The sequence below is a fragment of the Bufo gargarizans genome, chromosome 2 (assembly GCF_014858855.1).
Source record: "Bufo gargarizans isolate SCDJY-AF-19 chromosome 2, ASM1485885v1, whole genome shotgun sequence".
Taxonomy (NCBI): Eukaryota; Metazoa; Chordata; class Amphibia; order Anura; family Bufonidae; genus Bufo; species Bufo gargarizans.
This window is the reverse complement of record NC_058081.1, coordinates 106,120,837-106,139,504: the sequence shown is the minus strand read 5'-3', so window position 1 is coordinate 106,139,504 and position 18,668 is coordinate 106,120,837. Positions and strand designations below refer to the sequence as shown.

Genomic DNA, 18,668 nt, shown 5'->3' with positions numbered 1-18,668 from the left:
AAAAAAGCTTGTGAAAAACAACGTTGGAATAAAACCCACTTCCAAAAAAACACAAGGAATCCTGAAGCAGATTCTGTATTGTGTGTGTTTTTTTTGCTGGAGATTTTTTTTTATATTCGTGCATCTAAGGCTACTTTCACACTAGTGTTTTTACTGGATCCGGCAGGGTTCAGCAAAATCTCTTCCGTTACTGATAATACAACCGTCTGCATCCGTTATGAACAGATCCGGTTGTATTATCTTTAACATTGCCAAGACTGATCCGTCATGAACTGTATTGAAAGTCAATTGGGGACGGATCCGTTTTCTATTGTGGCAGATTGTGTCTTGCTCCGCATCCCAGGATGGAAAGCAAACTACAACATGTTGCAGTTTGCTGTCTGGTATGAGAATGCAACAAAACGGAACAGAATGCATTTTGGAGCATTCCGTTCTGTTCAGTTCAGTTTTGTCCCCATTGACAATGAATGGGGACAAAACTGAAGTGTTTATTTTTATTTTATTTTTTCCGGGTATTGAGCCCTTATGAGGGATTTCAATACCCGAAAACTAAAACGCTAGTGTGAAAGTAGCCTTACAAGCCGTGTGCTGCCTTTAAAAGTGACTGTGTCCTGACATTTTGTAATTTTAGGGTTTGAATGGCAATATCAAATTTAGTTGCTGTAGATGGGCTAGCTATTGACTTGACTATTAAAGCCTCATGCAGACGTCCGTGGAACACGGTCCGTGAGATACTGGACTGGCATTGCAGGAGCACACAGCATCATAGCAACCAGTGACGCTGTGCGCTCCTGCAACGCCAGTCCGGTATCTCACGGACCGTGTTCTACAGATGTCTGCATGAGGCTTTACTTTCAGGCTTTCAAGGAATTCTTGCCAATAAGCAAAGTGTTACTGCTGCATCTGTTTATAGGGGTTTTCTGTGATTTTATTTTTTAAACTGATTCTCTATCCTCTGACTGGTGGGGCCTAACACCTGGGACCCCCGCCAATCAGCTGTTTGAGAAGTCATTGGTGCTGTCAGTAGTGCCGTGGCTGTGCTTGGTATCGGCTGAGCTGCTCCTAGGCCTCGTGACGAAGAATGTGACGTCCCATGACCTAGGCAAAGTTGGAGAAGGCTGCGGCACTATTGTAAGTGCAGATTCCTTCTCAAACAGCTGATCAGTGTGAATCCTGTGTGTTGGATCCTCACTGATCAGATACTGATGACCTATCCAGAGGTTTGGTCATCAGTTGACCACTTCCCAACCGCCTATTGGCTATAAACCTCCTGGGCGGTCGGTTTATCTCTGAATGGACGTTCTGGAATGTCCTTTCAGAGATGGCAGCTGCACGCTAATCGTACAGCTGCCGAGTGTGGGTCCCACTCTCAGTGGCAGCAGGGCACCCCAGAGAGAAGGCAGGGACCATTTCTGTATGTCTCTGCCTTCTAGATCGCTGTATACACAGCGCTCAATGAGCACTATGTATATAGATCAGGAAGCGCTATGCCTCTTCCTGTCCCAGCCCGGGTCTTCCATAGACCACGATCAGCCCTGCACTGAGGCTGTACAGTGCAGTATTATGCTGTCCAGCCTCTCTGGGGGGTGTATTTCCACTGTAACTGGGGCTACTATGTCAATAGTTAACTATAAAAAAATAAAATAAATTAAATGTCCCCCAGAGGACTTGTATGACCTTATGGGGGACACACAAAAAAAAATTTCCCCCCAAATCTGTTATTTAAAAAAATATTTAAAATAGAAGAAGAAAGAAAATAGACATATTTGGTATCGCCTTGTCCACAACGACCAGCTCCATATTAATAATATCATATGATCTACCCCATCAGGTGAACACCGTAAAAAATAAATAAATAAACATTACGCCAAAACATATTTTTTTTATTTTATTTTTTGTTAGCTCACCTCCCAAAAAACATAATGTTAATCAAAAAGTCGAATGTACCCCAAAATGGTAGTAATAAAAACGTCACCTCATCACGCAAAAAATTAGCCCACACACAAGACCATATCCAGAAAAAAATAATATGGCTCTAAGAAAATGCCAACACAAAAACATGATTTGGTCTTTTTAAAAATGTTTTTATTGTGTAAAACTAGACATGTTTGGTTTCATTGTGTCTGTAATGACCGGATCTATAAAATTATCACCTGCTCTACCCCATCAAGTAAACGGTATGAAAAATGACACCAAACTGTTTTTTTTTTGTGACTTCACCTCCCAAAAAATGAGATAAAAAGCAACCAGAAAGCCAAATGTACCCCAAAATGGTGCCGATAAAAACTACAGTTTGTCCCGCATAAAATAAGCCCTCACGCAGCTCATTTAACAAAATATAAATAAAAATTATCGCTCTTAAAAACCCTGACAGAAAATTTCATGTTCGGAAATCCAGACGCCGCTCCCTCCCTTCTGAGCCCTGGGGTATCCCCAAATTACAATTTGACCGCAGTTGGGGTATTACTGTATTCAGGAGAAAGTGGATAGCAAATTGTGAGGGGATATTCCCCTGTTATCTTTGTAAAAAAAATGAAAGTTTGGGCCTAAAGCAAAAAATTTTGTTTTTCATTTTCACACCCAAGTATAAAAAATTCTATAAAACACCTTTTGCGTGAAGTTCTCGCTACACCCCTTAAAAATTCCTTGGGTGGTGTAGTTTACAAAATGTGGTCACTTTTTGGGGGTTTGGACTGTGGGGGAACATCAGTCTCTTCAAATGCAACATTGTGCCCAAAGACCATTCCAGCAAAATCTGCTCTCCAAAAACCATATGGCACTCCTTGCCTTCTGTTCCCTGTCATGTGCCCAAACAGCGGTATACGACCACATAGGAGGTGTTTCTGCAGAATCAGGTTAATAAATGTTGAGGTTTGTTTTTTGTTGTTAACCCTTAGGCCTATTGCACACGGCCGTTTTTTTTTCCAGTTTACTGGCCGTTTTTTGCGTTCCGTATACGGTCCGTATACGGAACCATTCATTTCAATGGTTCCGCAAAAAAAACGGAATGTACTCCGTATGCATTCCGTTTCCGTATTTCCGTTTTTCCGTTCCGTTTTAACATAGAACATGTCCTATTATTGCCCGCAAATCACAGTCCGTGGCTCCATTCAAGTCAATGGATCCGCAAAAAAAACGGAATGTACTCCGTATGCATTCCGTTTCCGTATTTCCGTTTTTCCGTTCCGTTTTAACATAGAACATGTCCTATTATTGCCCGCAAATCACAGTCCGTGGCTCCATTCAAGTCAATGGATCCGCAAAAAAAACGGAACACATACGGAAATGCATCCGTATGTCTTCCGTTTCCGTTCCGTTTTTTCCTGAACCATCTATTGAAAATGTTATGCCCAGCCCAATTTTATCTATGTAATTACTGTATACTAAATATGCCATACGGAAAAACGGAACGGAAAAACGGAACAGAAACGGAAACACAACGGAAACAAAAAACGGAACAACGGATCCATGAAAAACGGACTGCAAAACACTGAAAAAGCCATACGGTCGTGTGCAATAGGCCTTACTGTGTTCCAGGAAAAGAATTATTAAAAAGGAAAATCTGCAAAAAAAATTACATTACCAAAATGATGCCAACCTAAAGTAGGCATTTGGGGAATGTTAATTAATTAATATTTTATGAGGCATCACTATCTGTCTTAAAAGCAGAGATTAAAATTTAGAAAACAGTGAATTTTTTTCACATTTTCGTTAACTATTGAATTTTTTTAATAAATAAATGTAAAACCCTGACTCAAATTTACCATTAGCATGAAGTACAATGTGTCACGAGAAAAGAATCTCTGAATGACTTGTATAAGTAAAAGCGTTCCAAAGTTATTACCACATAAAGTGACAAGTCAGATTTGCAAAATTCTACCTTCTACCCTGTAAGGTCTTGTGCACATGCCATAGTTTTGTACACAGATGTAGTATGGCGGCACATAAGTCACTCTGGCTCCAATGTGTACAGTGGATACTTTGGTGCTTCTAGGTGGGGGATTCCGTTCGGTTGCTGTGACTCCCCAAACCGTGTGGACCCTTTTACTCTGCCAGTGATCGGCCAAATGAACACTCATTTCTGATGATTGCCTTGTGTGTAAACTCGTCGGCGATCAGATGACAAAGCAGCAACCGCTTGTTTGTGGGGTGATCTTTCACGCGAGTATAAAACTGTATGCTGGTTGGCGGCACATCTCCCTGTGTAAACGGTTAGGGATGAGCGAAGTCATCCGAAGTCAATTCCCATAAAACTTCGTTCTAATACTATACGGCGCAGGAGAATGCATTAGCTCCGATGAGCCGAAGTAATTGCTTCTCGAAGTTTCGTGAGACTTCGGTTAATAACTTCATAAATTAATTTGTACTGTAAAAAACCATTTCCTGAAATCGGGTTAGATTCCAAAGTCGTGATACTTTGCGAAGCAATAACTTTGGCTCATTGGAGCCAATACATTCTAATACTCCTGCTCCGTACAGTATTAGAACGAAGTTTTATGAGAATCGACTTCGGATGGTTCATCCGAAGAAGATTCCCTCATCCCTATAAGCGGTATGTGCTGATGATGATGTGCAAACTGTATGGGGAGGAACAATTGTAATAACGATCTTTTGACATATTCCGCAGCAGAAAGGATAGGACTTGTTCTATTTTTTTGCGGAACGGAAATACGGACATACGGAATGCACACTGAGTACCTTCCGTTTTTTTGCTGATCCATTAAAATAAATGGTTCCGTATACGGTCCGCAAAAAAAAAAAGAACTGACACGGAATGAAAATATGTTCGTGTGCATGAGGCCTAAAGCTGTTGTATGACTGGTAAAAATAATTAAAAAAGCATCAGAATATAAAAGTAGCCCTACTTTCCCTGTCTCGACTTTTTGTTCCTGCTTGACAATGTGACTGCTCGTCCAATCACCGGCAGGGCTGCGGTACTGCGTCACAATTTTTAACCAGTTGGCAAATCCGTTTGTTCTGCAGCTACAGATGGCAAAGCCAGAAGCGGTTTACACCTCTGACACAAGCTGGCTGTTATACTTTTTGTGAAATTTCCTATTTTAAAGAATTGGCAAAAATGACATAGCTGAGACTGGTCAAGTGAGAATCGGCTAAGGCTAGGTTCACATCTTTAATCTTAAAAATACGGATGACATCCGTGTGACGTCTGTGTTGCATCAGTTTGTTTTGGAGGAACCTTTACTTCAGTTGGTCTGTGGTCTGCATTTCGCGGCCAAGTATAGGACATGTTCTATCCCCTTGCTGTGCAGACATACGGATAACCATTAGATCACTTCTACATTGCTGTGTTTCTGTTGAGAGCTCAATAGGTAATTTTACTCTGGCAAGCCTGCGAGCTCCTGGTAAATGACTCTTCAAATGCCAACATTGCAATTTACCATACCATATAATGGGTTGAAAGGCCGTGATTGGAGGTGTCTGCTGTGTAAAATAGTGGGCATTCAATATCTCAGACCACCTTTAGGATGATTGCACACGATCAGGATTGCGTGCAGAAAATCTGCACTGTAGGTCATACACATTGTATTCTATGAGAATTTGAAATTCTCATATACACGATGCAGATTTTCAAAATTTTCGTAGGAAAGCTCTTTAGTGTTAGTCTACCTGTATAATACTGTCGTCGATCAGAATCTTAAAGCAGGTTTAAAAATCATTGCTTGCCAGCAGCAGATTGTGATTAGACGGCACGATCTGCCGCCAGCAAACAATGATTCAGTATGGGGGCGGGTGATGGCATTAGCGATCGCTCCTCTCCATACTGTGGAGGAGATCACTGCGGCAGCGGTGTCCTGCACTGACGAGCAGGCGCATAGTGTACAGCCTGTGCTCTTCTCTCTTCTTGGTTCCTATTGCACCAGTACTTGATGAGCGAGGGCGTTGCAAATGGACGGCTACTGACACGCTCACCTTGTAAATCGGAAGCGGCACCAGGACAAACCACTAGCAACTAAATTAAAACCGCTGGAGCACTTGGGGGACAGCTGTTTTGAGTGCTGCAATTTCTGTAATATATGTAAATTGCATATATTAATAATCTTTGCATTACAGTTTAGTAGGATTTGATCTTCTTGGAGTGAAGACCCCTTTATCCAGGTCAGACAACTTGTAATTGCAGCTATTCCCACCTGAGTGCCGGCAGGACGCCTTGTCTTACCCCCGCTATAGGTTTTTCGCATACAGCAAAGTAGCAAAACAAGAGAAGAATGACGGTCCCCTGTTGACACAAGAAGGAGTTACTGGATTCCTTATCTCAGAAGCACCAGCACAGCATTCCCTGCCTGGGGCCACCAGTGTAATTACACATAGAAACAGGTCTTTAGTGGGAGACATCACAGGCCTGTCAGGAGTAAACAGTTTGATAACCTTTTTTGCTTGACACTTTCCAGGCATGCGGGGACATATAGTACTTTTATGGTTGGGCTTGTCCTATTACCCCACCCCCACCACCCCATTTGTAAGAACTACTTGTCCAGTTACTGCCACAAGGCTTTCATGTCATCCTTTTCTATAAAGGATACCTACATGGTGGGCACACCAGTCGCACAAGCATCAATACTATGTAATATACAGGGCCTAAACCAGACAGACTTCAGGACCCACAACTTGGACCTTATCCATTTTTTAAATCTATTTATTTATTATTATGTTCTCTAAAAATTATAATTTTAGTAGTTAAAGGGGTTATCCAATACTGGGGGGAAAAATTGGCGACTAGGAAACTTTATACTACAAGGCTCCAGTGCCCACTGTTTCTTGTCAGCGGAAGGTATGATGTCCCATTTGTGGTCAATGTCTGCATGTCCTTCCTCCTGCAGCTCTCTCCCCATCACAGCCCAGGGGAAATGTTCTTTCTGACGTAGCTCTTTCCCTATAACTGCACCAATTTCTAACAAGGTACGGTTGGTGGCAGATGCAGATTTAAAGCACAGTCACTTGGTATGATTGATCATGCTGATTTTAAAACAATTTGGGCAGCAGATTGTGTGGTCTAAACGGCGATCTGCTGCCCAGAAGCCATGATTCTGTATGGCTATAGCCATCCTTCGTCCTCATACAGTGAAGGAGATCACTGAATGTCAATGCGTGGTCTCCTTCACTCAACGAGTGGCCAACTGTCTGGAAGGAATGCTTCCTTCCCAACAATCGGCCGCTCAGTCGGCCCATGTAAATCCACCTTTAATCACAGCAGATATGCAACTAGGCACTTAATAGAAGTGCATGGAAAAGCAGCTGTCCGGCAACAGTTGTACAACGCTTTCCTACAATGCAAGTAAGTAAGTCGGAAAAAGGTGCACAACTTGAGTTCCGAACATCCGTTCTCGGCCAAGCAAGTTCCCTTCCACTGCTGTCAGGGCTACACTACGGCTTTAGTTGCACCAACACTAAAAGCTTGCAGTCTAAATATTCTAAACAACCTTTTTTTAACGTACAATATTACTTAGTTAAGACTATCTGTGTTGATCTTCTGTATTTTTGGGACTGCACAGATAAGCGTGCAGTGGAGACGGCACCACCGCCGGTCTTCAGTCTGTGAGCAGATCCGCTGCTAATTCTGGTCCTTGTCCAAGCTGCAAGTAAAACTACACACGGTTCCTCGCCCCCTGGGATTCAGCAATTATATCAATGTTTTGTTTTTTCCCTTTTGGGTGGTTTCTGTAGCATTTTTATGTCTGAGGCAGACACAATCGGAACATTTGTTTTTCAGAATGCCTGTTGTCTGTTCCTTTAAAGAGGTCCATGTCCCCTTTGTCTTTGCAGCTCTAGAAGTAAGGCTACTTTCACACCTGCGTTTGGTGCGGATCAGTCTTGTATCCACACAGACGGATCCGCACCAATAATGCAAACGCTTATATCCGTTCATAAAGGATTCGTTTGCATTATACGTAAAAAAAAAAAGTCTAAGTCAAAACGGATCCGTCTGGACTTGCATTGAAAGTCAATGGGGGACGGATCCGTTTTGAATTGCACCATATTGTGTCAGTGAAAAACTGATCCATCCCCATTGATTTACATTGTAAGTCAGGGCGGATCTGTTTGGCTCCGCATCGTCAGGCGGAGACCAAACGCAGCCAAATTGATGCATTTTGAACGGATCCTTATCCGTTCAGAATGCATTGGGGCTGAACTGATCCGTTGGGCCACTTGTGAGAGCCTTGAAACGGATCTCACAAGCGGACCCAGAAACGCCAGTGTGAAAGTGGCCTAAGACCTTCACTCTGTAAGGACTGCACTGGGAGCTTATGTGAGTGCTGGGAGGTTGTCCAGTAAAAGGCATTACCCCCTGTAAACTGCTGATGAAGTGGGAGCTGGCAGGGGGAGGGTAGGCGCTCAGTGTTATGAAGAATCGGAGCGTACAGAATACTTGTTTCTTTTCTGGGGGATCTTTGGGTCCTGAGAGCGGCATTTGTCGAATAGCAGGCGACCAACGATGCGTGTGGGGATCAGACACTGGTGTGGGGGGCATGGTGGCACGAGAAGGGGCATACCATCAGTAATACTGTTTAGTAGCACAGCAGCTTCTAGCTGGTCACTACTCACTACCTTCAGTTTCTGTTGCCCTTTGTCTCTTCCTTGAAGCCATCGCTCCTATCTGACGGTAGATGAAGTGATGGCTAGCATTCTTCTGATACCACAGACTATGAGCAGATGTTTTTTAAATGCCTTCCTAGCAGTGCCAGCCACAGTTGGTGCCCCCAGTGCCAGCTACACAGTATAGTACACTTCACTCAACCCTCGTTTCCTATACCAGAGGTCCTGGCAAAACTGTTGGACTTTTAAGGGTGTTGTCCCCTCTGGACATCCCTTGCGTACAGCACATGGATGTTAGTTGATCGTCTTTTCTCTAAGCATGAATGGCCAGGATTCATCAGCTTTGCACTTCTTTTATATGCTGACATTTTTCCACATTCTTCTTTCCAAAATGATTCACTCTGTGGGCTTTGATTTTATGTTCAGGGTATTTGACTTGCTGGAAAATAATTCTTCTGTTTTGCAGTTCTCCTGCAGACTGCGGCAGGTTTTTCCCTTTGCTGCGTTCATTTTACTCCCTAGCTCTACAAGTCTTCTAGGGCTTCTGGCAGAGAATCCGTGAGAAATAATGATGCTTTTCATCATGTGCTATTTGTCAATAACCTTGTCACAAAAGTGGTCTGGGTTATTTTTTTTTTGTTTTGTTTTTTTTCCAGAAAATGGACACATCAGCATTTGTACAGGCGTAGTTATGCCACAGTAACCCTGTTGACTGCACATATATGCTATTATTTGACTTGTGTGCCACTTGGTTCTTCTAGTGATGATTTTGGGGTACCCAGATGTGGATCTCTGTAGGGTATCCAGGTTGTGTCTTTTTTTTTATTTTGTTTATTTTTTCCCCAGACCCATTAACATGAAGGAATGAGTCTCGGTCCATGCAGGGAGGCGCTATGCTTGATCTTTTTCCATCCAATGTTCTGTGCAGAAAGTGACACATGAATGGGGCATTTAGGCTAATGGGCAGGAGCAGTCTGGATGGCACGTGGACGTAGAAAACTGTTGTTTGAATCAGGCCTAATGAAAGTAGATTACATTTTGGGGCTTGTTTTTCACTGTAGGTGTTCAAAAAAATAGTTTTTTTTATATCACTTCATGTTAAAAGTTCATGTTATTAAAGATTAGAAAAAAATAAGTCTGCTTTTCCTTGGGCTGTCAGGTGGGATTGATCAGCAGTCTCAATGTGTACCGGGATGCAAGGCCACGTCCACTGTGGGCAGCTGTATTTTTCTGGCAGAAAGTTGGCACTCTAGGAAACCTGACGGACCAGGGTATAGTGAATGGGGATCGAGCAGCGTCCAGATATGCCAGTTAGGCTACATGCACGTGAACGTTGTTTGTTTCCGTGTCCGTTCTGTTTTTTGCGGATAGGATGCGGACCCATTCATTTAAATGATTCCGCAAAAAAATTTTTTTTTATTTTTTTTGAGGACTGTAAAACGCATACGGTCGTGTGCATGTAGCCTTACTGTAATTCTGGATCAGAATGCTGGATGAAGCCAAAGCCACCGCCGGAGGTGTCTGGCACCAGTGTTCTGTCTCCCCATTCCAATCACAGGGTTCAGCAACCATCCGCACCACAGCTGTTGTGAAACTACAACTCCCAGCATGCACACTTGCCCTAGGGCAAGTCGAGCGTGTATGGGGGAGTCCGGGAAGATAGCTGTTGACCAAACTGCTAGTCAAGGTGTACGGGAACCTTTAGGTAGTATGGACCTATAGCAAATCTGTGTCTACTGTATGCTGTTTCCATGAGGCTCGGTAGTCTATGAGCTTTGGTACCGTATGGACACATAGTAGACTGACTTGTGTATTGTCTATGTGCTTTAAGTGGTCATCCTAGGCATCATCAGACATCATAGTGGGTCATTATGGGGCCAGCTATAGGTTACATCATAAATGAGAAAAATAAGCATTATTTGTGTAAGGAGGGTCATTTTGCTGTAGGACGCTTCATTTTTTAGTCTTGGGATTTCTTGTTTTTTTAATAATATTTGCGGCGCTCTACAACGGTCTATGTGACTGCTTGGACAACTGCCCCCTTTATCGATGAAGCAGGTTAATCTATTTTGATGCTGTTGCAAATATTGATGCAGACAGCAAGGAATGAAGGGGGGAGACTCTCGGCTGTGTCTGTAGAAAGCAGAATGGACTGCTCTGTGTTAGTTGTTGAATGCAGACAGCCAGATAAAGCCATTCTTCCCTGTAATGGTTTTATGAGGTTGAGTCCTCTCTAATGGGGAGTAGAGGAGTCCAGGAATCAGGGAGTTTGAAGTTTGTTATTTGGTCTGGCGTGCTTTCTCTTTGAAATCAGATCACTCTCAGCGCTGCTTTCCCGAGGAGGTCCCTCTGCTGTTGAGGAGTAGGAGTGGTGATAATACAGAGTTTGCTTTTTTGCTGGCGCCAGAATGACTGTTTATCTGGAGATCTCGCCAATTACAGCTGCTTTCTTAAAGCTGCAGTCACCGCTACCCCCCTTCCCTCCCCTCCTGCTCTCATTCAGCCACTCCGAAATGGCATCTCGTCTCTTTCAGAAAAAACTCCTACTCTGTAATGAGCTCGAGGAGACAGACCAAACCCTACCCCCAACCTTCTCACTTTTTTCTTTTCCTGTGCTTTGTACGGCTCATTCTGTCTCTTCGGCATTTTGCTGATTTGTTTAATTTCCAGTTCAGAAGAATTTGTAATCTCACAACTGCTGCTGGTGTTTGGATTTGTTTTACATTGTTAAGGTCTTTATAGTTTGTTCCCGATAATTGACCTGTGTAACGGCGCCAGCAATCAGTCAATGATCATCTTTTTCAGCCGCCATTCAAAAAACATAGTTTCTGTGCAGCAGATCGGCCTGTAAAAAGGGGATCCACTGCCCAGAAACAATGACTCTCTAATGGGATAAGCGATCGCAGTAGGCATCACTTGTCCCAGTACAGTGGAGATGATTGCTGCATGTAATTTCGGTTTCATCTCTGCTGGCGATCAGGCAATTATCAGGAACATCAGATTTATCCCTAAGATTTGCCTGTAGTGTAGGTCCGTGTAAAAGAACCATTTGACTCCTTTTACGCAGCCTAAGGCTCCATTCACACGTCCGCAACCTGTTTTGCGGATACACGGAGCCACAAAACACGGAAAGCGGCAATGTGCGTTCCACATTTTGCGGACCGCACATTGCCGACACTAATAGAATATGCCTGTTCTTGTCCGCAATTGCGGACAAGAATAGGACATGTTCTATTTTTTTGCGGAAACGGAAGCACGGATGCGGAAGTGCGGATCCGTAAATGTGGACAGCACATTTCGGCCCCATTGAAAATGAATGGGTCTGCACCCGTTCCGCAAAATTGCGGAACGGATGCGGATCCATTTTGCGGACGTGTGAATGGACCCTAAGGCCTGGTTCACAGACTGCTTACATACCCACTTGTTTTAGGCCACACTACCGTGGTTTGATCCCGCATCTGAGACGCATTTTTTTTGCTGCTCGGGTGTAAACCCATTCATCTCAATGGGGCCGCAAAAGATGCGGACAGCACTTTGTGTGCTATCTGCATCCATTGCTCCGTTCCGTGGCCCCCGCAAAAATTATAGATCATGCCCTATTGTCCATTTTGCAGACAATAGGCATTTCTGTATTGGGCCGTCTTTCCCGTTGCGCAAATTGCAGAAGGCACACGGGCATCTGTGTTTTGTGGTCAGCAGTTTTGCGTTCGTGTGCAAGAGGCCTTAATGTGTGTACTCGCACATCTGTGTCTTAGCACGGTCCATGGTTTTATAACAGAAGCATTTCCTATTTTTGTCCATGTTTACTGATCCCTCATGAACATTATAGTCTATAGGGCCGTGAAAAACATGGACGTCATCTGTGTTTCACAGACCATTTATAGGAGATGCTCTGAAAAATGTATTTTCAGCTGTGCAGTGTCCGTGGAACACGGATGAGGTGTAGAGCAAAAAACGGACACACAGATCAAACACAAATTCTCGGAAATCTTCACTGATAAAACACTGTGACCATCTTATCACACACTTGGACATATGATTAAGGCTAAATGTGGGGCCATAATGAGCAGCTATCAATATAACAAATCGATGGGCACACGTTTAAAAGGCCTTTGCAATCACACACTCCCATACAGGTACACAGCGGGATATCCTGCTGACAAATGATTAGCAGTTGCATAAAAGATTTGATTAGTCGAGAAGTGAGCTGCTAGCCGGATGACTGGCAGGATGCTCAGGCTACTTTCACATTCGCATTTGGTGCGGATCTGCCATGGATCTGCACAGACGGATCAGTTCAGAACGGATCCGTTTGTATTATCTTTAACATAGCCAAGACGGATCCGTCTTGAACACCATTGAAAGTCAATGAAGGACGGATCCGTCTTCTATTGTGTCAGTGAAAACGGATCCGTCCCCATTGACTTACATTGTGTGTCTGTCAGAACAGATCCGTTTGGCTCCGTTTCGTCAGACGGACACCAAAACACTGCAAGCAGCGTTTTGGTGTCTGCCTCCAAAGCAGAATGGTGACGGAACGGAGGCAAACTAATGCATTCTGAGCGGATCCTTTTCCATTTAGAATGCAAACTGATCCATTTGGGACCGCTTTTGAGAGCCCTGAACGGATAGCCTTAGACAACCTTGTCTTTTGGTTTGGCCTGTAGGATGATTCCATGCATGGTCCGGATGCACCACTAGATCTGAGAAGTGAGTTCCGGCAGGGAGCAGCCTCCCAGAGTTTACCGGATCTGGCATTGCCGGATTCTACCATTAAGCATAATTGGATCCGGCAGTGATTTCGCCACTGTCCGCATAAATGCCGGGTTTTGGACAAATACCTCTGCATGTAGTGTTTTGTTTTTTCCGTCCCAGTGGTGGACATTTTATGCTGGAACGAATTTAGAAATGCAGCTGTGAACATACCCAAAAAAAGATTGGTGGCCACCTTCAGACCACAGATTGCCATCTGCCAAAAAAGTATTGTATAAACTACAGTAGATCAATAATGCTGTGCAAAATAGAAATAAAATAAAGAATTTGTCTTGCGTTCCATTTTTGTTTGTGTTGATTTTAAATTGATATTTTTTCTCTTTCGCAGAATCTCCTCCACCTCCATACTCACGGCTGTCTCCAAAATTTAAGCAAAAACCTCTGGGTGAGTGCACACAATGTAATCATGGTTCCTTTATGCCTGTGATGTCTAACTCCAGCTGTGGTAAAACTACTACTCTCAAGGTGTACACTTGCTTGGCTGGGAGTTGTATTTTCACCAAAGCTGGAGTGTTGGAGGTTAGCCATCACTGTTAAATTTATGCAGTGTTCTATGGTCTTCTGCTTGTATCTGGCATCTTTCAAATCTTAAGGTCACTGCTTGTTCAGGATGTCTGTGTTGGATGCATGTTACTAAAGAGTTCTTGATACACATGCGCGCTCAGTTTGGCTTCCTAGCATGCATGTGTTTTTAGTAGGAGAAGGAGAGTAAGCTGCTTCCAGACACCTCTGGTGGTGGTGGCTAATCTCCCTTGAGAAGAAAGGATTGGATATGTTGCCCATTTGTCTTTAGGCCTACCTGACTCTTCCAATTGATCATGTTTATAGCGAAGACCGCAGTCTGCTGATGGCTTTCTTGTGTAGCTAGCCATAAACTTCTGATATATGTTGAACACGATTGGCCAACCGTCTGAGAGAGAAGCCACTGACCTAGGTATCTGGCAGTGGCTTCCCCCTTCTTTCCTGTTAAGAGCCGCTAGCTGGATGACTGTTAAATTTATGCAGTGTTTTATGGTCTTCTTGTATCTGGAGACACAAATGATTGGTTGAGGGACATGCGTATGGAGAGGTTAGGAGAGATGACTATGGCCCAAGGAGTGTTTCTGCCATCATCTATCCAATGGCTACGGCCAGCCTAAATCCTGTTAAAAGGAAATAATTAGGGTATGCTAAAACAAAGTTGTTTCACTGTGGATTTTGATGCAGATTTTGCACCAAAAAGTTTGCCAAAAAACGCCTCCGTTTAATCCAATGAGAAAACCGCTTGTTAATTTACATGGTGCTGTTTTTTTTACCACTCTAGAAAAAAGAAGTGATATGTTGGGTAGGTTCACACAATTTTTTGCAGGATGTTTTGAGGCACATTTTCCTACAGGTTTCCTTCAGCTAAAGCCAGAAGTGGATCCAGCAGGAAGTTCTTCCTTTATATTTCTGATTCCTTTCAAATCCACTTTTTTGGCTGAAAAACCCGCAGGAAAATCCGCCTCAAAACCTCCTCCAAAAAACTTTGTGACCCTACCCTTAGGTCTCATGCACACGACCGTTGTTCTGGTCCGCATCCGAGCCACAGTTTTTGCGGCTTGGGTGCGGCCCCATTCACTTCACTTCAATGGGGCTGCAAAAGATGCGGACAGCACTCCGTGTGCTGTCAACATCCATTGCTCCGTTACGTAGCCCCGCAAAAAAAAATATAACATGTACTATTTTTGTCCGTTTTGCGGACAAGAATAAGCATTTCTACAATGGGCCGCCTGTTCTGTTTTTTTTTTGCAGTCCACAATTTGCTGAACAGAACGGTCATGTGCATGAGGCCTTAGGTTCCATTTACATGTCTGTAGAATGGGTCCGTATTGCGGAATAAATCCGGACCCATTCACTCTCTATAGGGCCGGAAGAGATACTGACAGCGCACAATTTGCTGTCCACATCCACATTTCCGGAACGTGAGCTCTGATCTTCGGACCGCGGCTCCCGAAACAAAAAAAAAATATATAAACATGTTCTATTCCGCAATTGCGGACAAGAATAGCTATGGGGGTGCTGGCCGGGTGTATTGCGGATTCGCAATACACTAGGGACATGTGAATGGGCCCTTATTCGTGCAGCAGCTTCAAACTCAAATCCACATCCAAACTTCCCATGGGCAGGGTGAAAAACCACATCAAATAACGCTTCAAAAATTACATTGGCGTAAAAACTGGATCCAAAAAGCCACAAAGAATCCTGAAGCAGATTTTTTTACGGAACTAATTTGATAGTTGCATTTCTGTGTTGTGTGTTTTTTTTTTTTTTTTTTTTTTTTTTTTTTTTTCTTCCAATTTTGGGGAAGAGCTTTTGAGTAAATTTCTCAGGAAGCCTAGCCAGGAAGTCTCCTTATGTTTATTCAATCGGTCTAAAACTTGCAGACCAGGGCATTGGTCTAATGTGGCATGCCAGGTTGAACTAAAGCTGTCCACAGGTGAATGTTTTATGTCTGCTAGCGCCAGTGTTGTGGTCTAAAACTCACTGCGAGTGATGTATTGACGGAACAGCTAGAACTGGTATTCGGTTTTACGTTTAGGTGATGGATTATTTGCGCAGATATCACTTGTTTACTCAGTAGTCTACTATGGTCAAATAATGGATGTTCATGGGATTGCTTTAGGTGTATTCTTCCAAAAATATAATAAGTGCGGGGGGCTGGTAAAGGGAACCGGTCATCAACTTCATGCTGCCCTCACTGAGTAGTAAAGTGGTATCAAATGCAGTGGCCTGTCATTTACCATTTGTCTATTTTGCAGACAGTTATTTAAGTCTCGGAAAAACCCTTTGATTAAAGGTAAACTGAGTCCATTTACGAATTGCCACTGAATGGATAGCTTTTTATATTTACTAGCACTTCCCACATTCGGAATTCAGGGCAGTATTAGTTCTTTCCCCTGAATTCTGCCAATGGAGTGGCTATAAGGAGTCTTTCGTGATTGTTTCCGATCGGCCCAGTTGCTGCGGATAGAGTCTGAGTTGAGCTGGGCTTTCCGACTCCGTCCACAGCGATTGAGGGGAAAAAAGTAACTTCCCCTTGAGTGAAGACGTCTGGTAAATCTTCTAGATCTGTTAGAGGGGTTGTCTCACTTCACCAAATGGCATTTATCATGTAGATAAAGTTAATACAAGGCATTTCCTAATGTATTGTTTTGATCAGGTCTGTCATCATGGCGGGCAATCTTTGCTAATACTGGGGTTCCCATAAGCAGTGTAGCGTGTTCTGTATTCTCTGAGAAAGGGGCACACCGTTTGGGATAATCCAGTGTGAAAGAAAAGCAATGTGCAGGAAGAATGTTGCCCGTCTTGAGTGTCGATGGCCATTGATGCGTATGGAGCTTAGAATAAATGCCATTCTTTCTAATCTTATTATTAATATAAAACTTTAAAGGGGTTCTCCAGGATTTTATTATTGATAGCCTATCCTCAAAATAGGCCATCAATATCTGATTGGTGGGGATCCTACACCCTGGACCTCCACCAGTTAAGATAACTCCAGTGCCGGAGCTACACTGTACCATCCACCACACAATGGACATAGCTATGTAGTTCTGACATCTTTTTCCAGTGCCGGAGCTACACGGGAATAGTTGACCAGCCAAGGAGTGGGATTTTGATGGCTTCTCCTGAAGATAGGCCATCATTAGTAAAGTCCCCTTTACGTTGCTACTTTGGTAAACCTGCCCTGATTCATCCCAAGTGAGGTGATCCTTCTCTTTGTTGTGTTGCAGATTGTACTACTCCCACACCATGCAGACATTTCTGCAGCTTTGCAGTTTAGTTGATCTCTCGGTACTGGGGCATACAGTATCTAGAAGCAGAATCTAAACTGTGCTCCCAAATGAATTAAGCGGTATTCTTTTCCTAAACAGACCTGTGAGAGTGCGCTCTTTACTCTCCTTAGCAAGCATCTAATGTCCTATTGTAAACGTTGTCCATTTGATAAATGTCCAACCTTCCAAAATTCCGTATTTACTCCTTGTGTAAATATTATTTCCATTATTTCACTAAACTAATTGCGCTGTCTCTATTAGTCAAACAAATCAGCCAGAGGAAGGATGGCTGCTGGACTTCTCGTAGGCTGCTGAGAGGTGTAGTCTGGGGTGGATCATCTCCGCTGGATGTTAAAGTGGACCTGTCCTCTAATTACCAGCCATGAAAACACCACAAGACCTTATTAATTTACTTTTATTTCCCCTGGAAATATTTAATTCTATCGTCCAGACCTCACTTTATAGTTGAGCTATTTATTTTTACTGATGCTTTTCGATAACTGTTAGTTTTAACTATACCGTTTACCGAGGTTAAAGGGGGTTCTCCTACTTGTCAGGGATTATGATCCTGAATACAATTTAATATGATCTTCTTCAACTGAATCTCTATAGGAATGGAGATCAGGAGGAGACGTGAAGTGCAGAGAGGAGGGTGGGCATGTGAATATGAGCAGCAGCTCTTGTATGCAGTCTCCATTACCACAGGCTGTCCTGTCCCTCCTCTCTGTACTTAATGTCTACTCATGAACTCCCTTCCCACAGAGATTCATCATATTAAACTGTATCCAGGATCATAATCTCTGACGAGCAGAGAGGAGAATGAGGCAGCTCTATAGCTCAGTGTTGTGAAGTAACTTGTCCTCCTGTGTGATTAGGACAGGTTTTGTGTGTACTAATAGGACAGCAGCCATTTTGTTTCTCCTAATGACAAGCCATTAACTAATGAAAGGTATTTGGGAATATATTTATAACAAAGTAATATTGAAGTATTTTTTAATATTCTTAATTCCTGGAGAACCCCTTTAATCACCTCCCAATAAATCTTAGCCCATAGGTCTGCCCACGTGGACGAGTCCCATGTGTACAGGTGAACCGATTCAATCCCTTCTACAGGTAAAATCCTGGAAATCTGAAGTTGAGAACCATACATATTAGTGCCATGTCGTGTCAGGGATTTGTATAGTGTTATATTTTCAGCTTAGGAATTCTGTGCCTGACTCTCATCCTTTCTGTGTATCATCCAGATGCAGTGAGATGTTTAAGTTTTAGCCACATTTACGGTAGGGCTACACAGCGACCACAAGCCTTGTGCGACAAGTCTTGAACTTGCTGTTCTGCAACTTTTTTTGGAGCGGTGATTTGGCTGTAAAGGAATAACCAAGTCGCTTAAAAGTTGCACAAGCGACTTGCATTGTGGTCTTTGATGGCGAAGTCGCGTGCGACCTGGGGCCGAAATTCCAATAGGGTTGGACTTACTGCGATTGTTGAGATACGAATGACAGTCATGATGTGCAGTGTTGCACTAAACATGTCTCCTTATAGCCTCAG

The 18,668-nt window shown here is 43.3% G+C and overlaps 1 protein-coding gene across 1 annotated transcript in view; it reads left to right on the top strand.

Moving 5' to 3' along the window:
* SMAD6 (SMAD family member 6) overlaps positions 1-18,668 on the top strand; it is a 51,535-nt gene that overhangs the window by 9,004 nt on the left and 23,863 nt on the right. The window contains exon 2 of the mRNA XM_044283153.1: positions 13,655-13,711. Within this exon, the coding sequence (XP_044139088.1) occupies positions 13,655-13,711 (57 nt within the window). The remainder of the gene's footprint in view (positions 1-13,654; positions 13,712-18,668) is intronic.